We start from the raw sequence: 22,247 nt of genomic DNA on the forward strand, positions 1-22,247 counted from the left end.
AAAGACATTTATTGTGAGGGTGGCCTTTAGAAGGGAAGATGCACAGGATGCAGAGGGTGTGAGGGCCAAGGGAATTCCCAGGTGTTTTGCTTAGATAATGGGATAGGTGGTAGAGGCATGAACTTGAGAGCTGGCAGGCAAGCGGAAGAGGCCACTTCAGGAAAACATTGTAGATCTTCTTCCTTTCATTGCATTTGTCCAGCAGCCGCCTCCGTCCTTCTCTAAGATGCCTTCTAACCTGAGCTTTCCTGGTAAATCCAGACTTCTGTATTAGTCACCAAATTTTATAGCATGGTTTCATAAAATAAGTGTGAGGAGGTTCTCAGTAAAAACCTCAAGGGGATTCATAAATAAGCTACTCACACTCTATTGCAGTCCTTTTTTCTTTTCTTTTTAGGGCTGCACCCTTGGTATATGGAAGTTCCCAGGCTAGGGGTCAAATTGGAGTTAAAGCTGCCGGCTTATGCCGCAGCCACAGCCGTGCAGGATCTGAGCCACATCTGCGACCTGCACCACAGCCCATGGCAACACTGGATCCCTAAGACACTGAGTGAGTCCAGGGATTGAACCCATAGCCTCATGGATGCCAGGCGGGTTTGTTACTGCTGAGTCACAACGGGAACTCCTGTTGCAGTCATTTTAAGAACAAGTAGCTCCCACACTCAGAGGCTTCTTTGGCTTCCTTCCAGATCTCGGCCTTGCAGATTTCTGGTACTTTTATAGAGCTGAAGGGAATCACAATTTCATTTTAAACCCCAATCTGACATCCAAGTTATCACTTATCACATCTTTGTTGCACCAACCAGGCCTGGGATGGCGGGAGCTAATCTCTTCCAGTCTTGGTTCTTAGACTTCTTTTGGCTTCTGCCAGCTGCTATACAGCTGATGACCTTACGCTGCTAGATCCCTGCAGGTAGGTACCAGCAGAGTGGTTCATGCTCTAGTGCCACTGCTCTTCAGTCCTCTCTCTCTGATCAGATGGGCGCAGAGGGCGGACAGGTCACCATGTCCACTGCCTCTGTGACCGGGAGAGGGATTCTGGTCTGCCTCTGCAGACAGCCTCCCAGTGGCTCCAGTTGGTTCTATTGGAACACTTCTCACCCAGTTCATGGAAGACGAGCACAAGACCTAGTGTTCTGTCCAAAGTTAATGACCTGACAGTTCCCCGTGAATTTTCTTTCCTCTCACAATCACCTCTTAATAAGGACTGGAAAATGCCTGTGGTATGATGTAACAGGGCTGACCCAGCCTTTCGTGTCTTAATAGGGTGGAGCGTGTCTAGTTTCTTAGCTCTTTTTTTAAAAATTATTTCTCAACTTTGGATGGTCATAGGAATCATCTGGAGGCTTAAAAACAAACTGAAAGCCTGGTGACAGGTTCTTGTGTTTAGAATTTATTATTATTATTAATAGTTATTCCCCCAATACATTTTTTTCCTACTGTACAGCAAGGTGACCCAGTTACACACACATGTACACATTCTATTTTCTCCCATTCTCATGCTCCATCATAAGTGACTGGACATAGTTCCCAGTGCTACACAGCAGGATCTCATGGCTAATCCATTCCAAAGGCAATAGTTTGTATCTATTAACCCCGAGCTCCCAGTCCACCCCACTCCCTCCCCTTCCCCCTTGGCAGCCACAAATCTGCTTTGATTTAATTGGTCTGAGGAAGCAGGGTGGTTTTAAAAATCCACAGGAGGTTCAGGTGAGCAGCCTTTGCTAGGGGTAGTGATTGAGGATGGGCTGGTACTTAGCACTGATGACTTTCAGTCATGGACTTTGAGCAGTCATTTCTGAGACTCTGAGGAGAACCCCATTCCGTATCCTGTTACACAAGGCATCGGAGAAGGGTGGAAGACAGGCAGACGTTTCTGGAATGCTGGGGCCGAAAGAAATCTGCACTGTCATTTTGTTTACCATGGGAACTGTGAAACAGCTGGAATCACTTGATTCAAATCATTCAGTTGTTTAAAGGGCAAATGCCTGGACCTTACTCTCAGACCTCCTGAACCCATGTCCCTCACATGGGGGTAGAGGGGGTCAGGAGCCTACATTTTAATGCATTTCCCCCGGTGGTTCTGAGATACACGCATGCTTTAGAACCATTCATTTCTAGCAGCGGCTCTCAACCCTCCATGCACCTGTGAGTCACACAGGGCTCTAAAACCCTGTCACATAGGCCACTGCTCCTCAGCCATGGCTGTACTCCAGGGTCACCTCGAGGCCGTCCAGAAGCCCCATGCTCGGGCCCCAGCTTACACCAGTCACACTGGCGTCTCTGGGGTGAGACCCAGACGTCCACGGTTGTTAAAGCTCCCTAGGTAATTGCAGTTTGCAGCTGAGGTTAAGAACCACAGTTCCATATATTCAATCGATTTGGGTGAATCTCAGGCGTGAATAACTTATCCTAACAATCATTTTGCCATATGCATGTATCATTGTGTTATACACCTTAAATCAGTATAGCGTTACATGTCAATTATATCTCAATAAAATGTGGAGGATGAATAAATAAATAAATTTTAAACGTACCCCAGGTAATTTTAAAGTGCACGCCAGAATGGGAACTCCTGAATAGTCATTTTCAGCTTTTCTGAACTTCTTTCAGTACAGTCACGTGATACCCTTTAGCCTACAGATTCAGGCTTGCATCCTTCCCCCAACACCAAACCCAAGCCAGTCTTGACCAAGGCTGATGGTGATCTGGAGTTTAGTCTCATGAGAGGTTATTTTTCCACCTAGACATAGACCTGCCTTTCTATCAGGTCTCATTAATTAATCCATCATTAATTCAACAAATACGAACACCTAATATTTTCCAAATACTCTTCATTGAACTGCGGATACAGTGACAGGTAAGATACTGTTCCTGACATCTCAGGAAGCTTATTGATTTGCAGAGAAGGAGGGAGACATGTATCTGCAAAAAGAAGTATAACGGAGAGTAGTGATTAGCAAAGGATGAGTAAGCAAAGGACTGTGGGAACAAGGATATGTTAGCAACCAGATCTGCCTCGGAGAGTCAGGGAAGACATGGAGATGCTATTTCAGCCAAGTCTTCCCGACACCACCTAACATACCCCCCAAGAGGGGATCTTGCCTCTCCTGCTACTCTTGCCCTGGTTTCAACTTTAACAATACTGAACTGTCACACACGCTCTTGACTTCAGTAAGCATTTCCTTGCCTGGAACATTTTTCTGCTTTTCCTCATCTGACCTTCTCCCTAGGGCTCCACTTAGCTGTCACTTTCACAAAGATATCCTCCCTGACCTCCTGGATAATGATAAATGTCTTAGATATTCATGTACTAGTCTGTATTGCTGCGTATATAGCTTTTGCTTACTTTCCTGGATATCTGTGACCCTTCAGACCTGGAATTGCTGTGGGAGCAAGAGCAATGGGCTGTCTCCCATGCCTGAGTCTACTGGATCAATGAATGAGTTGCATTCTAGGAACAGCAGATCATGTGTACAAAGTCACACAGACACGGTACTCTCGGTATTCTGTGGCAGGTTCTAGAACAGCAAAAACTTTGGATGGCCGACACATAGGATAGGCAGAAGGAGGTTTCCGAGTCAAAAGAGTTCGGTTGTTAAGGGCCTTGTATGTACCCCTAAGGGGTCTGAACTTCACCCTGTAGGCAGTAGAAAGCCAGAGAAGGTGTTATGCAGAGAAATGTATATAATAATGAAGTTTGTCACTCTGGGAGCAGTGTGAGGGGTGGACCAAAAAAGAAGAACTCTTTAAAGAACAGATAGGAGATATTCCAGTACTCCAGGTAAGAAATAATAAAGGTTTCCCTGAGGTAACTAAGCAAAAGGGCTTCCATTCAAAAGGCATTTTGAGATAGAATCTTGCTAATTTCCATGTGGAAGTGAATGTGAAAGATGCCATGGTCTAGCTTGGAAGACAGGCTAGGTGGCCATGCTGTTAGTGGAAATACAGCTATAGAAATAGAAGAACCGGAGGACCTGTCATGGATCAGCAGAAACAAATCTGACTAGGAACCATGAGGTTGCAGGTTCAATCCCCGGCCTTGCTCAGTGGGTTAAGGATCCGGCGTTGCCATGAGCTGTGGTGTAGGTCGCAGACATAGCTCAGATCTGGCATTGCTGTGGCTGTGGTGTAGGCCAGCAGCTGTAGCTCCAATTTGACCCCTAGCCTGGGAACCTCTATATGCTGTGGGTGTGGCCCTAAAAAGCAAAAAAAAGCGACTAGAAGAACTAGTTTTAAGATAAAATATAATGTACAGTTTTAAACATGTTAAGACTTACAAGTTACCTGTGGGCATCCAGATAGTCTTTTAAGCAGTTAAAAATGCACAGTGTCCCCATTGTGGCTCAGTGCTAACAAACCCACCTAGTATCCACGAGGCCATGGTTTGGATCCCTGGCCTTTCTTGGTGAGTTGGGGATCGGACATTGCCGTGAGTTGGGGATCAGGCATTGCCGTGAGCTGCGGTGTTAAGTTGCAGACGTGGCTCGGATCTGGCATTGTTCTGGCTGTGCTGTAGGCCGGCAGCTGCAGTTCTGATTTGACCCCTGGCCTGGGAAGTTCCTTAATCTGTGGGTATGGCCCTAAAAAGACTAAATAAATAAATAAAATGACCTTCAACACATTTTCTCCAAGCAATACAGAACCATTCCTGAGAATTTAAAAGCTCTGGTTAAAAAAGACTATGTTTCTTGATACATTAACCTTTGATGTTGTCAAATGAAAGAGAGGCATTTAAATTAATTGTTAATGAAACTTTTGTTTTGGCACTATCCTAGAAACTGGTAGGTGGGTACATGATGAAATTCTTTTTTTTTTTTTTTTTTTTGCTTTTTAAGGGCCACACTCATGGCATATGGAGATCCCCAGGGTTTGAATTGGAAGTGTAGCCTCTAACCTACACCATGGCCACAGCAACGCTGGATCTGAGCCGCATCTGCGACCTACACCACAGCTCACGGCAATGCTGGATCCTTAACCCACTGAGTGAGGTCAGGGATTGAACCCGCAACCTCATGGTTCCTAGTCAGATTCATTAACCACTGAGCCACGACAGGAACTCCGTGAAATTCTTATTTTAGGAAGATACCTTTATTGGTCATATGAAGAGGCCGAAGGAGAAGAAGTGATTCTGGTTGGACAGAGGAGGGATGATGATGAGAGTCGGAAATAATGGTACGGCAGAGAAGTGGAGAGAGCCCGCTCATGCTTTCATTCATCCGTCAAGTACTTATTCCCTGTACTCCACCAAACTCTGCGGTTGCACTGTTGTTACCCCCAAGGAGTTTATGGGCAAGTGGAGGAGGTGTACATTAATCAAATCATCATACTAATTAATGTAAAGATGCAGATGTGATTTTAAAAATGGAATGAAAGAAGTCAAACTGAAAAAAACATCCAAGAGGTAAAATTGATCGGTCTCATTTGCTTATGGGGGTATCAATATACAGAAGATATGTTTCCTACTCTTCTTTCCTGAAATAACATGCAAACTAATTTGTGTGACAGAAATAAAGATGAGAAATGCCATGAAAGAAGATGTGTTTAGTGACAAATTACATGGAACAGATCTAAATGACCTTTTACCAAAAGATGAGATCAATAAGCTATGAATTATAAATTCTGATTTTGCAATTTAAGTTCACTTATCACTGTCACTGTTCAATTGGAGTAATGGTACTTTGGTGATAAGATACAGTTTATTCTATGTCTTTCCATTTTTTTTTTGTTTGTTTTTATTCAGATGTTGCCAGAGCAATTGAATTACTGGAAAAACTACAGGAATCTGGAGAAGTACCAGTGCACAAGCTACAATCCCTCAAAAAAGTGCTTCAGAGTGAGTTTTGTACTGCTATTCGAGAGGTATGACACTAAGATTTTAATAACTATATCCTGCCATATGTCCTGAGTAGAAAACGTCTCTTCCACACAAACAGTTGAAATTGTTGCGATTGTAATTACATCTTATCTTTCTGTTTTTAACTGCTTGGATGGATAATAAAATATAGTTTAGTCTGCTAAATTCAAAAATTAGAACCAGTTAGGATTTATGGATTCATATAAAATCAAATGTTGATCTTATGGTCCCAATGAGTGAAGTGACTGCCTCAGCAGGTGACTTTAACCTGTAGTCTAAACTGTTCAGTGTCACATGAAGTCATCTGGAAATTCAGGTAGAAATAATCATAAGTAACAGGGACTGAGCTTTTCTTAAAAGACCTAAGTCTTCCACAGGTAATCTGGAAGAGTAACCTCCTACCAACTGAAGTTATGGTTATCCAAACATTTCTGTCCAGGGCAATAAGGGCAAATCCTTTCCTGGTTAATGGTTTCCAGAAGCCTGACGTGAAACAAGTGTCTTTAAAATGACTGTTTGAAAATTTTTATTGACTGCTGGTGGAACTGACTATGCAATTAAATGAATTTTACTGTTTATAAGATAGTTCACTTGAAACATATATATTGTTTTATTTAGTAATCCCATCCCCTCTTCCCTATCAGGTACTAAATAATAATTCATTAATTAGAACCTCAAGTCCATATATCCAGCCTACTAGAAGTCCCCAGTAATGAATTACCTACCAGCATCCTCTCTAAAGCCAGCTGAACATAATGGCTTCTGGGAGTTTGTCCTAACAGAGGGCATATACCTCTCAAGGAAAGTTTATATCAACCTCCCTTCCTCTTTGAAACTCTGCTGTGGTTAATACATAGTCTAATGCCTCAGCAGTGCTAGTTTGTGAATTATCACTAAGCGAAAAAAACTCAGGGAACTAAAGTAGAGACACGCAAAGCCTCTCTCACTACATGCTTAAACCGTAGCTTCCCCTGGCGGTTAATATTTGGATTTTGCTGGTACTTGACTTAGACTTAGACTCTGCTTAAGCTAAATCTTTATCAGATGAAGTTGTTTGCTGCTTAGTTTTTGTTACTAATGAATATGCAGCTTAGGGACATAACCGTAATTCTGTCTCTAAGTTTTAATCTGTGAATTTGGCCAAAGACTGAAAGGAAATTTCTCAAAGTGTGTAAGTTCTCAGCCATCACCTGCTCAGGGGGCAGGTAGAAGATGTGTGGAAATGCCAGGGGCCTCCTGTCGTCACTCTACAGACTGAGGCTGATCCTCTCTACATTCTGTTCTTCCTTCACTGAGTGCTGCTCCCCTGAGATTTGGTGGCTGGCTTTTTTATCTTAGGTCTATCACCTTTCTACTTTGACAGAACTGACTAAAGAATGGAAGCATCAAATAGATCTCTCTGCTCCCTGGGAATCTGGCTTGTGATCCGTGCCGAGCCTCTTCTCTTATGGAACTTACATTCCATTGAGAAAAAAATGATGATAAGTAAATATATTACACACTGTCAGAAAGTGACAAGACTAGGAGGAGAAGCAGAGCAGGACTAGGGAGTCCAGGTGAGGCTCTGTTCAGTTAGGGTGGTCAGAAAATAACCTGATTGAAATCATGGAGCAAGTCACATGGATTTATCAGGAGGGTATAGTGTTCCAGGCAGAGGAAACCACAAGCGAAAAAGCCCAGAGGCAAGAGTGACCTTAATTCATGCAAGAAACAGCACCAAAGCCAGTTATGCCTGCGCTGAATAAGGAAGGTGGGCTTCTTAGAGGCGGCTGGAGAGCAAAGCACACAGGGCCTCACTGGCTGTGCTAAGAACACGAGACTCTATCCTAAGGATGATAGGAAGCCCTTGGAGAATTTTGACCAGACATGATTAGCTTTTCAAAGATGTTTCCCTGACTGCTGGGAGAGTGCAAGCATCTGTGCAAGAGGAGAGCTAAGAGAGACCAGTAATGAGGTAATGAGGTGGGACCTGTAAGACAGGAGATGATGACAGCCTGGACCAAAGTGGCAGCAGAGCAGGTAGTGGGAAGTTGTCAGACTCAGTGTATATGTTTTTGAGAGTTAAGACAATAGGAATTGCAATATCAGCTATATGGATGAGAGAGAAGAGTCTCCCAGGCTTCTGCAGGCTGGGCTTTGGAACAGTCAGCTGAGTGGTGATATGATGAGATGGGATCTTTGAGGGTAGACCAGATTTGGAGAGGACTGTCCTAGGAACTTCTCGGTGCCTTTCAGCATCCAAGTAGAGAGGTCTGGTAGGCATCTAAGCTTAGGAGAGAAGCTGGTGCCAGATTTGTAAATGTGGTGTACGTATCTGTTCAAATAAATACACACGCCCTTTGATTTAAAGAGTTGGCTAAGGAAAATGAGAATGAGAGTTTTTTAAAAAAGAAAAAATAGGGAGACATTATACAGGTATTATAAGTATATCTTACAAATCTCTTCGTTGGTCAAGCGTGCTCTGTGATTCATTAGTGGCTCACGGAAACCTGTGATTTATAAGCAATTCAGAAATTTCAGAGGGAAAAAAAGATGATATAATCTATCTACCTTATATTTTATACATTTGGAATAAGATCAGTTCTTATGTTCACAGTAATGTCTTAGTAATAATTTTGTTCTTAATAAGGCAATACAGAGAGTTCTCATTGTGGTGCAGTGAGTTAAGAACCCGGCTAGTGTCTGTGAGGATGCGGGTTCAATCCCTGGCCTCGCTCAGTGGGTTGGGGATTGGCCTTGCTGTGAGCTGTGGTGGCTCAGATCCTGAGTTGCTGTGGCTGTGGTGCAGGCTGGTGGCTGTAGCTCCGATTCTACCCCTGTAGCTCCGGAACGTTCCCATATGCTGCGAGTTTGGCTCTAAAAAGGAAAAAGAAAAAAGACAAGACAAGACAAGAGGCAATACATGTTACACAGAAATTGATTTGATCCCTTCCTCTGGGCTAATGTTTTATACTCATTGCCTGGTATTGTTTATATTTGTTAAGTTTGAGATTTTTATTATTCTTACAATGTTTTATATTAACCATGGGAAGTATTGATAAAGGTATCCAACATGTATAACAGTTCTAAATCGTAGAATAATATTGTGAATCCATCTAAGTGAAAAGTTCTGCAGTAAAAATATAAAATAGGAACACGTATTGACAGGTAAACCCACAAGCCCGGAGAGAAAAGTACAACCAGGAAGTATGATGATGTAAGAAGGTGAATACTTGACAATTAAATTTTATTTTACTCCTGTTCTCTTGGGTACTGACTGTTGGTTGGCTTGAAACCTTTGAAGTTTTGGTTTTTTATCTAGATAATGTTTAGAATCTTCTGGTTAATTTATTTGGATTTTTCAGTAACACTTGCTAGTTAATAAATACTTTCTAGTATGAAAGCTATAAATGTTGTTATGACAGTTGGATGAAAGAAGAAGAACTAGAGAGGTAGCACTCTTTGTTGCATTCAGAACAAACACAGGTCCAGGTCACACCACTGCCAACAAGACTGGAAAGCCCAAGTCATGCTTATGAAGAAAGCAGAACAAGCTATTGCCACGTTTGGTTGTTGTCATGTACACATGTAACACTAGTTACTGTTTCCGGCTGAGGGAGTCCCGTATTTTGCTTTACAGTTGGGTGAAACCACTGAATTAGCTCTGAGCGATATGTGTAGCAATTATATGGGGAGAATAGTTTAATGAAATTGTGTTTTTTAGTGATAATATATGACTAAAAGAGATAAAGTGTCAACTATTTTTTTGTAATTTGTAACAAAGGCTGACAAAGGTTTTGTTGAGATCAGTACAGAAATAAGACCCAACTGATACAACTAAGAAAGGCATTGATTTATGAATAAGTTGCACATGAATGACAATCCACACACAGTCTTATTCACAGAATACAGATAGTAGTTGGAAATACCTGTCTCTCTCTCTTTTTTTTTGGCTGCACTTGTGGCATGTGGAGGTTCCCAGGCCAGGGATTGAACCTGCACCACAGCAGCAACCCCAGCTGCTGCAGTGACAACACTGGATCCTTAACCCACTGCACCATAAGAGAACTCTGGCAGTACTTACTTGTGTTGTATTATTTTTGCTCACTGATCTTACAGGGGCCTGATTAATAATTAAATTCCACCTATCTGTGCAAGTAATTTTGAAATAAATGGCAGAGAAATGGGATAATGTGTGATGCTCTTTTCCACAATGAGAGGTACTGGCTGACAAAAGAATGTTCGCATAAATTCTTGAATGAGGGACGAAATTTAACAATTTATGGTACTGCTACTCGCAGTAAAAATCATTTCTGCCATTTTAAGTGGCTTCCTCAAATTTTAGTTCGTCACTATATTAATTAGCTTGAATGACCCAAACTTATAAAGTAAAATATAAGGAAAAATAAGGGTTGAAAGAAAAGGATATTAATTTTTATTTTATAAACGTTGACTTTAGAATAAGGGTTTTTCCTAAGAGGATTGAATTACAGTTCAAATCGCTCAAGTTCAAATTGCCAAGAGATGGACTTTTTCCCAGCCCTTTCTGTTCTTCGTGCCTCAGTGAAAGAAATCAATAGTACATGAATGGTCATATTTTAAAGAGGACATCTAATTTCCACAACAGAGTATCAAAACATTCTTTCTGAAACTAAAATAATAAAAACCCACAACGTTAGCCATCTCTTTACTGTGATTATCTTCCAAGTTTTAAAGCATTCGAGCTTCCTGCTTTCCAGAGCGAGGTGCTCCCTGGTCTGGGTGTGCTCTGTGGCTGAGAGAGGACTGTGGGGAAGACTCACTCCCGCATCTATTTATGCCTGCGATTTGCGTGTTTGAACCAAATATGCAGAATGACATAGTTACTAAAAACTGCCTTCCGTGGCCGATCACCAGATAGTATGTGTTGGTGTTTTCTAATATAGAACTACAGAATTAGAAAATAAAACCAACTCTGTATAGAAGCTCTCATTCTGTGATAACGGATGTTGAAAAATACCCCAGTTCGTCTCTCCTTCTTAGCACGTGTTACAGTTGGGTGTCCCCATCCTCCTTCCAGCTACGTGTGGTTGTGACAACTGCCTTGGCTAAGGAAGTGTGCGTAGAAGCCATGGGTGCCACTTCCTTGTGGAAGCCTTTGAGTCAGTGCATTATTTGCCATGTTCCCTTCCATTTTTGTCTGACGAGTGATGTTTTGTAAGATAAATGATCCATTGGCCTGGATTGCAGAGTGAGAAAATGAGAAATGTAGGTTTTAGCCAATTCTTAATGAACATGTAGGCTCAGCAGGAAATCTTTGGTACTCTAAGCCCCCAAGATGTTGGGCTTCTTGAACCGCAGCAAAACCCAAGCTATCCTGACTGAGGCTGAAACAGTCACGAAACCAGACTTACCTTGGAAAGATGTTATAAGCAGTATCAAACCCTTTTACTGCTGTAAAACAAAAATTTTTTTGAAAAAAAAAACTGTGTATTTATGGTAGGCTGTGATAATTTTATTTTATTTTGTTTTTTTTTGGCTGCAGCATGCTTAATGTGCAATCTCAGTTCCCAGACCAGGAATTGACTTCTGGGGCTCAGCTGTGAAAGTGCTGAGTCCTAAACCACTAGGCCACTAGGGAACTCTCTCTGCTCCCTTTTTTCTTTTTAAATCTTTTTAAAACTTTGTAAAATTGGTAACCAGTGTAACCAGCGCTTGTTAGGTGGTTCACCAATTTTTAAATTCCGAGACCCTTCGCTTGTAGATTTTGTATGCTTCTAGGTTATCTCCCATTTGCTCCTGCTCTTTTTTTTTTTCCCCTTCCTGAAGATAGAGCTCATTCACTTTACAGCATCATCCCCCCGCCATCTAAGTCTCATACTGTTTTTCATAAAGGGGTTTCTTTGTCTTATAGACTTAAAAGTATAATCAACAAAGAAGAAATAGTTGGAATGTGTTAGTCTGCTATCAAGAGCTCTCAGTCTCCAATGAGATTCTTTATTTTTTCCCCCTGGAGGCATGTAAAGGTTGGGAATTATCACCCCAATGCCTCCCACCAGTTACACGTGTGAAGTGTCATCGTGAGACGTTTTTTCGGATCAGAGGGAGCAGCAAAGTCATGAGAGCAGTATTGTAGTCAAGTCCACCATTGCTCAAATCCCCACATAGTTACTTGTTTTTGACCTTTCTCAAATGTCATTTGTCAGTTTTTAATAGTGGGAGTACCATCAGTGTTGAATCTGGTAGCCAATCATTACAAAATCAATGGATGCTATTATTATTAAAGAGTAGTGGAGTCCAAAATATCACTAAAGATGGTATTTTGGTAAATCAGGAAATGGATAGCAGATGGGAAGAGAACGTAGTTTTCTTTTGACCAGATCTAGGAAGCCCCCTAAGACTGAAGGGCATAGTCATCGCCACAGCGCCATTCACTGCTCCTCCTTCCTCAGTCACGTGGGTCATAGCGTTACGGCCCAAGTGCTTGTGCTTGGTGGTGTCCTGAACATCATCTTAATTTACCATGTGGGTGAAAACACAGCAAATGTAATCAGCTTTATGGGAAAGCTAATGGTTTGGTTGTATGATAGCATATAGATTTGTAATTACCTTAAGAAAACATACGCTTGGATGAGTAGTGTCAAGGTGAGATGAACAAGGTTACAGAGAAGGAAAAAGAAGAGTTGGAGGGAGGGAGAGTGAGAGGGAATGAAGGTAAAAATGGAGAGAGGGAAGGAAGAACAGAAAAGGGAAAGGAAAGAAGAGAAAGGAAGACAGCGAGGCACAGGAAGGAAAGAAGAAGGAAAGAAGGAAGGCTGGTCGATGTTGACTTACACTGTAATGTCCTGCAGTGGAAATAGACGGAACATTACATGGCGTCAGAAAGAGAACTGACAGTGGAGTCAGACAACCTGGGTTCAAATCCGCGCTTGGCCACTTGATTATGTGATCTTTTGCAGGTTCTTAATCTCTGTCATCTTGGTTATGTTAAACTTTTATTTTTTTTAAAACATAACTTCCTGGTACTGGGGGAAGATTAGATCAAATGAGATATAAAACATAAAGTACCTTGACGGACGGAGTACCTAGCTAAGAGAGTCAGTAGTTAAGAAATGGTACCTATTCTGGTGACTTTAGTGACAACACAAAATTTTAGTATGTTCTAATAGAAATATCAGTTACATGGAGTTCCCATTGTGGCACAGTGGAACGAATCTGACTAGTATCCATGAGGATGTGGGTTCTTTCTCTGGCCTCTCAGTGGCTCAGGGATCTGGTGTTGCTGCGAGCTGTGGCGTAGGTCTCAAACATGGCTTGGATCTCGCACTGCTGTGGTTGTGGCGTAAGCCGGCAGCTGTAGTTCCAATTCTACCCCTAGCCTGGGAATTCCCATATGTTGTGGGTGCAGCCCTAAAATGCAAAAAAAAAAAAAAAAAAAAAAAAAAGGAAGAGGAAAAAGAAAGAAATATTAGTTACAAATGTGGGTGGAAAAAATAGTAGTTCTGTAGTTATCAATCATCCAGGCAAATGTAGGAATTTTTTTTTGATAGGAAGACCTACATTTTAAGAAAGATGTAGATAATCTGGATTGGTTTTAGAATAATTCAACACAGTAAGGAATCTGGAAACCTGTCATATGAGACATTAATAACAACAGAGGCTATTTGGTCATATTTTAGATTACTTTAGAACAAGAGTTTTTAACCTAAGGTCATATGTAGGCTTCATGTTGTAGGCGAAGTAAGAGCAACTACATATATGATTTTTTTTGTTTCCTTTATATGAAAATTTTTTCATGGCAAAATATGATTTTAATGTTTTACTTTAAAAATGGATTGAGTGGCATGGATTCATTGTGTAAAATTATCATCCTTATCATATAATGGCATCTAGAGTGGCATTACATACACCAGAATGAACAAAAATGTATCTGGCCTTATGCTTATGCATATCTTTCTCTGTTCATATTCAGCTTAGCTTAGGTTAGCAGATGACAAAGAAAAGAAAGCTTGGTGGCTCTTACATTTCCTTGATTTAATTTGCATTGCTAAATGGGACAGGGCACAAAAGCCAGACTGTTTCTTCTGTGATAAGTTTCCTGCCAACAAGGGCATGAAGTCAAGAAAGCTTATTTCTGAGCATCTTGACAATACGTCACACAATACAGAATTTTTGTTTTCTACAGAAAAAGCTCAATTTTTTTAAAAGTGAAAATTTACTAAAACTTATATTTGCCCCAGTATGTCTTGACACATTTGCAAGCAAAAGGAACCATAAAGATTGGCGAAAGCAAGAGCACATCCTGTACTCTAGAAATGTTTAAACTAGTGGGTTGCTCAGAGCAACAACAGCAACGAAACGAAGAGTGCCTCTTTCACTTGCTCTAACCTTCTTCTGAACTTTGACATTTTGCTAGTATTTTGGAGCCAGTTATGGTGAAAATAATAGCTGTGCCGTTCCCACTGGCTTACAACTGGGTGAAGACTGAGATTGTTTCAGTAAAGCTCTGATTTTTATCTATCACATGAATGCCGATATCCATGCGTGTGTACATGCGTGTGCCAGAGCAAGGGAGAGGGAGAGAGGGCAAGAGAGAGAGGGAGGGAGAGAGAGAGGGGGAGGGAGGGAGGGAGAAAAAGGAAGATACCCCTTGGACATTTTAAAGACCAGGTTGTTCCAACAGTGGAACGTTTCTTTGTCAAGCAAAATTCTTACTGGAAGAAAAGCCTTGATACTGTGTGTGCATGTGGAGTATATATGGAGTTTCTGGATCCAGCATCCTGCGTGATTGCTCTAGTGAAGAAGACAGATGTTCTAATTTTCAAAGAGACTTATTTTCAACATCAGAGTGCGTTAGTGTCAAAGACTCACAGTTATCTTTAAAAGATGCCTTACCTGCTCTGTAAAAAGTGGGCCAATAATTCCACAGTGATAGCCTGGAACCCATATTTTCAAGTTTTTATTTAGAAAGGGAGCAAAATGTGTTCTTTTATTGAAAAATTTTTCTTGGCTTTCCAGAGGGTGTTAATGTGCTTAGTTGAACTTGGGTCAGAAATTTCACTATGTTTATTTAAGTAAAAAATGGATGTATCTTAGAAAAAATTGACCAAAGAGGTTCGTTCATAGCTAGATTTTCTTGTAGCAATGTTAGGCCATAAGAAGGAGGCTAGTCCTTAGAGTTCAGATTTGCTGATCTTGTAAGGTTGCTGTTGGAAACACCTGCCATTTTGGAGGGAGAGGTGGAAATTTCTGACATTTCCAATGCTGAAAGAAGGCTATCTGTGAGGGAGAAGGAGCTGAAAAGGAGAAAGCCTTGTCACTTTATCCGGGGAAAAGATCTCCAACAACTGGAAAGCCTGCACAACTCTCTTAAAGGTTACTTCTGCTTAGATGACTTAAATGGAAAAAGGATTCAAACGTCATTCCCTGCTGACAGAGGCTGCATTGTTGATGCCAACCTTTCCAGAAATAACTTCATTTGACTTGAGGATAAAGGGTTTGGTAGAACCTGAATTCAACTTGAAGAGTGTTAGAAAAAGCTCAGGGGTCAGCATAAGTCTACTCTGCTCTGATAAAGAATTTGACTGCTATTAAACGTGAGGTGGGCTGCATCTTTGAGCACTTACTGCTGTTAAAATAATAGATGCAGGTTGATTGGTTACCAAACATGACATAAAAATTTCCATGTAAAAGTTCAAATTTTTAGTTTTTCCAAACCAAATAAAACAGCCTCTTTTTTTTTCTTTTTATAGCCACAGCTGTAGCATATGGAAGTTGAAGAGAAGCTGCAGCTTCTGGCCTATGCCACAGCCACAGCCATGCAGAATCCGAGCCATGTCTGCAGCATACACCGCAGCTCACAGCAATGCTGAATCTTTAACCCACTGAGTGAGAACAGGGATTGAACCCAAGCCCTCATGGATACTAGTTGGGTTTGTTACCACTGAGCCACAGCAGCAACTCCAAAACAGCCTTCTTACTGAAATACATTTTAAGCAGACACAAAGTTTATAATTATTATGTTTTTCCGGAAACAGCCATTAATTTTTACCAAAAACATGAGTCACATAATCTTTTGCAATATGTGAAATAAATCAGCGTCAAAGGGAAAAAAAATGGCATGAACATTTATACACGAGTTTATTTTTCTTGGGATAACACCATAACTTCATTAGAGTCTCAGGATTCCAAGATAATGCCTCTTGCTCCTACCCCTCCAAAAAATGAAGGAAACTTCTTAATAAAGGATGATGGTATCATTGAGAAAAACTCCATGATTAGTGCATCTCTACCTCTAAGGTGCTTTCAGTTCTATGCATCTGTACAGAGTAATGAACATTTTTCTTTACATAGATTACATGGAATTATGTAAGGCTGAGCTTGTGTGCATAGTGGAAATATGTGACTCTGAGTGGGGTGGGGAAGATAGATACTATAGGGATTTTTCAACTGATAAAAATAATAACACAAGAAAGTATATTCATTTTTACTGAGGGGTTTTGAGAAAATATAATTTTATCACAGGAAATTACGAAAACAGAATGGCCACATACCTCATTGGAAATAGAATTTGTCAACTATATAGTTCTGTTCCCGCAGTTTTTTCAGAAAGAAGTCACACTTTTTAACAGTGTGAGGAGCGTTTGTAACGCTGACATGTCACTCTGTGGTCGCAAGCACAGGTTTGTGTGGCAGGAACTGTCCTAGCCTGAAATTGCTCTAATGGGTCATTGATCATAAAGATACCTAAGCAGATAATTACAAATAGTCTATAATCACTCTGAAGGCTGTTCACATGACTGTTGGGTAAATACTCAGCTCCAGCCTTTCTGTTGGCTACTGCAAATGATGAAATAAACAGTACATATTTCCAGAAGCTTGTAATTACACATAGTTCACCATAATAGAGACCGCAGAGAAGGTGTATTTTATATCAGTCTGATCAAGTGAACATTCTGTCTTCTGTTGAGATCATAGGACTGGAAATCAGAACTTCTATTTTTGGCCCCATGGATGACGTTTTCCCCTTGGTGAACAAGTCATTTAACCTTTTCTTGCTTCGGTATTGCCAACACATGTGGAGACAAGTCCATTTGTACAAGCCAGTATAAAATGAATGTTAAGTTAACACATCGGCAATGTTAACCAACTTGCTGTTATCCCCGAGTGTGATTTGCACATAGAAAAGGAAGTGAAATTAGTATCTCCTAAAATAAAAATATATGCAAGGCAATATTTTAATTTCCTCCTGCCTTCATTCCCCCCCCTTCTTTTCTTCTTTTTCTTTCATATAAGATTTAGGGCTGAAAACAGACCACTACATCTTATATTCATCATTTCCTTGATTTTTATGTAGTCTGAGTGCTTGTGTATTTTCCTCAAGCATTTATTTTAATTGTGTGTTTAAAGTGTTATAAAAAGGTATACTGATGAAATCTTTGGGGATCTTCTTTTTCTCTTAATATCATCGTGCTATGATTCCATCATATTTTGCATGTGTGTGTGTTACCGTGGTTCACTTGTTTTGACTGTTGTGGTGTTCCATTGTGGAAATATACCACAGTGTATTAATTCCCTCTCCTATTGGTGAGCATTTGAGTTGCTTCCAAATTTTCACTGTAATCATTGCTGCTAACATACATGCATTTTTACTAGATGACTTAAGATGTCCCTTGCATGTGTATGTAAATGTGTAAGTTCGGAATCACAAGATAAAAATGTTCAACTCTTACCGAACTGGCTGCTCACCACTCAGAAGTCCGGACTTGAGAGGCAGGTGTTGGTAGAAAGGGAAGGTTGCTTTATTCAGGGTGCCAGCACCTGGAGAGAAGGCAGACTCAGGTCCCAGACCAACTCCAAAAGTTCTGATCAGCCATGACATTTTTTAAAAAATTTTATTGAAGTATAGCTGACTTAAATGTTGTGTTAATATTCAGGTCTACAGCAAAGTCAATCAAGTTATGCATATATCCATTCCTTTTCAGATTCTTCTTCCGCATAAGTCACCACAGAGTACTGGGTGATTTTCCTGGGCTGTAGAGTTACTCATCCATTCCACCTTTAGTAGGGTGTGTATGTCAGCACCAACCTCCTGATTAATCCTTCCCCACAACCTTTCCCCTTTAATGACCTGAAGTTTGCTTTTGAAATCTTTGAGTCTGTTTCTATTTTGTGAAGAAGTTCTTTTGTATCATTTTTATTAGATTCCACGTATTCGTTAGATTCCATATATTGGTGATCTCGTTTGATACTTGTCTTTATCTGACTTACTTTACTTAGTATGATAATCTATGGGTCTATTCATGTTGGTGCAAATGGCATTCTTTCATTCTTTTTTATGGATGAGTAGTATTCCATTGCATATATGTACCACATCTTTTTTATCCATTCCTTTGTTGATAGACATATAGGTCACTTCATGCCTTAGCTATTGTAAATAGTGCTGCAGTTAACACTGGGGTTGGGGGAGATACATGCATCTTTTTGAATTATGGTTTTCTCCAGATAGATGCTCAAGAGTGGGATTGCTGGATCGTATGGTAGGTCTATATTTGGTTTTAAAGGAATCTCTATAGTAGCTGTACCAATTTACATTCCCACCAACAGTGTAGGAGGGTTCCCTTTTCTCCATGCCCTCCCCAGCATTTATTGTTAATAGACTTTTTGGTGATGACCATTCTGAATAGTGTGAGGTGATACCTCCTTTTAGTTTTGATTTGCATTTCTTTAATAATTACTGAGGTTGAGCATTTCTCTAATAATTACTGAGATTGAGCATCTTTTCATGTGTTTTTTGGGGCCGTCTGTCTGTCTTCTTTGGAGAAATGCCACGACAGTTTTTAAAGGAAGAAAGGGGAAGGAAACTCAGTGAATCACTGAGGTAGGAGGTTGGATTCTGCATCACGCTCCATTACATACACACTGGTTGACTCCTCATTATCTTTATTTAGATTATCATTATCTTATTTGCCCGCTTTGTCTGCCTAAGGATTGGTAAGAGGGCTACTTAATTTTCATTCTTCTTTAAATCTAGGAAAAGAAGTAACATGTAAGGCAAGACACGGTGTGTATTCAGGAGATCATACGTCAGGAGTTAGGTTAAATTGCCTACTGATATCATTTCTATGGTTTGATTTAAGAGGAACAGGAATGGGCAAGCAAAAAAGGGGCAGAAAAGCTGCTTACATAACTTTAAGAGATAATGCCAGTTTTTAAACTTGTTTGCTCTAATTTATACCCTAAAAGGGGGAGGGGGAGGGAGTGGGATGGATTGGGAGCTTGGGTTTAATAGATGCAAACTATTGCCTTTGGAATGGATTAGCAATGAGATCCTGCTGTGTAGCACTGGGAACTATGTCTGGTCACTTATGATAAAGCATCATAATGTGAGAAAAAGGAATGTATACCTGTGCTTATAAATGGGTCACCATGCTGTACAGCAAAAAAAAAAATAATGTATTGGGGAAATGAACAAAAAAAAAGAAAAAGAAATAGTGCATCTACATTACTTCCAACACGTGGCATGAGACATTTAAACTTCTACCAATTGAATATACTAAAATTGTATCTGGTTTCAGTCATTATTTGCAATTAATTGATCATTAAATTCTTGAATATCCCTGCTTGTGATTTTCAGCCATATATGATTCTTTTTCTGTGATACACCCATTCATGTATTTTTCTATTAGTTTTTGTTTACATATATGTGTGTATATGATCTTATTATCCATTCTTTATTATTTTATATATAGTGAATATAGTCTTCTACTTTATAATTTGTCTTTAAGATGCCTTATAATTGTTAATTTTTAAATATTCACATGGATCTTCTTTAAAAATAAGCAATGCTTTTTTGGTATCTCACTTCAGAAATAGTTTCCTTCCCCAATCTCTAAAAGATAATTACCTATATTTTCTACTAAAAGTACAAATTTTGTTTTTCAAATTTATGTCCTTCATCTGTCTAGAGTTGATTTTGTATGTAATGTGAGGTAGGGATCCAATTTTTGTTTTTTATACACACACACATACTCATATACATATTTCCAGCTCTATTTATTAAATAATCCATAGTTTCCTCCTTGATCTGTCACATTAATGCACACCACAGACTATGCACATGGATCTGTTTCTGGGTTTTCAGATTAATTGGAAAATTTATCTATCCTTTCCCATTAATTCCTTACTTATCTCCTTTGGGAAATCCAAGGCAATGAATATTGGAAGAGGAGGAGCAGGGCATAGTTTTAATTCTAGCTAGTTGTGATCCTAGCTTTTATTTCGTTAGGAGGTTTGTGTTTACTGTGTTTGTAAAAGTAAATTAATAAGAGCAAGACATTCATGGATCAGTGGACAGTGATGTATGTGCCATAAATGAAAGATTATGATAATTCCTTTTCTGTTCTTTGCACCTGAGGTCTAAGGAGGGAAGAAAAAAAATAGCCCAATGTTCTTAAACAGAGAATAGTTCACATTCACTGTCTGTAGGTCTCTTTCTATTTCTTTCATCAAGGTTAATTAAGGTTTTAAGTAAAGTCATCTATCTTTCTAGGCCGAAAGCAGAGAATGTCTGTTTCAGTCATCACAGTAAAATTAGCACCTAGCATTGTGTTTGCCAAATAATGAGCATTTAATAAATATTTGTTGGATGCGTGAAGAAATTCATTAAATGACTTAAATGATTTTCATAAGTCTTGAATTTCAAATGGAACTCTGAATTCATACAGATCCTAGACAAAACGATAACACCTCTAGTTCAGATTAAGATCTTACAGTAAAATGGCTTTCAACTTCAAAGGTGATTGTAATTAGAGCCAAAATCTTATTTACATTTAAAAATTGCTTCCAGCTTTGATAACTGACCTGTAATTAGAATCAAATTTGCAAGGCTCTTTATCTGCATAAATAATATATGTTGGTATGAATGTGCAGATGTGTAACCCATGGGTTCTCATTTAGTAGATATATTTGATCCAAAATTAAATCATATGTATAGGGTGTAAAAGGAACCTTGGGAAGTGCCTAGTCCTGTGCTTCTTACCTTTGGAGAGTTAAAACTTCTGTGGGATTCTGGTGATTGTGAATCTGGTGAAATTATGGCGCATTTTTCACAGACTATGTATATATGCAAATATTTATTTTAAAATTCAGGGGCTGGTAAATCCTTTGAAATGGATCTATTTGGCATCTTTATATAAGTATCACCTCTTAATTTTACAGATGAGAAAATAAGATCTGAAACATTTTTACATGGTCTTTCAAGCTACTTAGTGCCTGAATTAATACAGAATCAAAATCTCCTGAATCCTAGTCTAGTTCTGGTTCCACTTGTTAAGGACAGTGGCGAAAACAGAACATTCTAAAATGTGGAGACAGGGAAACATTATTTCACTATTTATTGGTAATGAGTTAAGGTAATTGGAAAATTGCATCTTTGTTCTATTTCCATAATTCCTATTCATATCAGTGTTCCATGTATACCAAGATCATTATTTAAAATTTTTGCTTCTAGTTCTTTCTTAGCCTCATTTAACACAAGACAGTGTATTGTGTTTTCATATTATATTGTATCATATATTTGTTTTCAAGATTTCCAGAAGGCAGTATAAAAAATTTAGTTACTAATTATTGTATCATTGGCATTATATCACCAAAACAATTATGACATTTACAGACAATTTCAACCCCTTCTACAATAGTTTAGGGTCTTGGGTTGATGTACAATATTGTATTAGTTTCAGGTGCACAACACAGCAATTTAATACTTTTTCTACTCCATACAAGGTTATAAAATATTGGCTCTCCTCCCTGCCTTACTCATTACATTCTTGTAACTTACGTCTTTTACGGCCAGTGCTTTCCACCTCCACCCCTCTCTACCTGCGTTGTCCTTCACCCCACCGCTCCTCCCTCTGGTCACCACTGCTTGGTTTTCTAGATCTGTGAGTCTGTTTCAGTTTTAATGTGGAATTTTAAGACCAAGCTTTATTTAGCAAATGTGTTTCAGAATCTACCACAAATGTGCATGTCTCTTCACACGTGTCCATAGTTCTTTTCTTAGTAAGTTAGCTCTGGAGCCAGGGGAAGCATTTCAAGCAATAGCTTCAACTTGAGGGAAAAGGCCTGCTCTCCTAGATTAAAAAGAAATCTGTTACAGGCAGTCATCTTCCAAAACTACTTTGTCTTTCTCCTGTCTACCTGTTGGCCATATTATGAGAGACTGCACTTTTTTTTTTTTCTCATTTTAGGGCCACACCTTTGGCATATGGAAGCTCCCAGGCTAGGGGTCAAATCAGAGCCTCCCCCACCGGCCTACACCACAGCTGCAGAAACACCAGATCCCAGCCACATCCACGACCTATGCCTCAGCTTGCAGCAATGCCGGACCCTTAACTCACTAAGCGAGACCAGGGATCAAACCGCATCCTCATGG

General features: G+C 39.8%; 1 protein-coding gene across 2 annotated transcripts in view; it reads left to right on the forward strand.

Moving 5' to 3' along the window:
* Nucleotides 1-22,247, forward strand: part of LIN7A (lin-7 homolog A, crumbs cell polarity complex component) — a 149,094-nt gene that overhangs the window by 35,469 nt on the left and 91,378 nt on the right. For both annotated transcript variants that reach the window (XM_021093058.2, XM_021093061.2), the window contains exon 2: nucleotides 5,744-5,862. In XM_021093058.2, the coding sequence (XP_020948717.1) occupies nucleotides 5,744-5,862 (119 nt within the window). The remainder of the gene's footprint in view (nucleotides 1-5,743; nucleotides 5,863-22,247) is intronic.

This window comes from Sus scrofa, chromosome 5 (genome assembly GCF_054392235.1).
Source record: "Sus scrofa isolate SSC_HxYL_T2T_F1_AM1 chromosome 5, Sscrofa_HxYL_maternal_Yorkshire_Landrace_v2.0, whole genome shotgun sequence".
Classification (NCBI taxonomy): Eukaryota; Metazoa; Chordata; class Mammalia; order Artiodactyla; family Suidae; genus Sus; species Sus scrofa.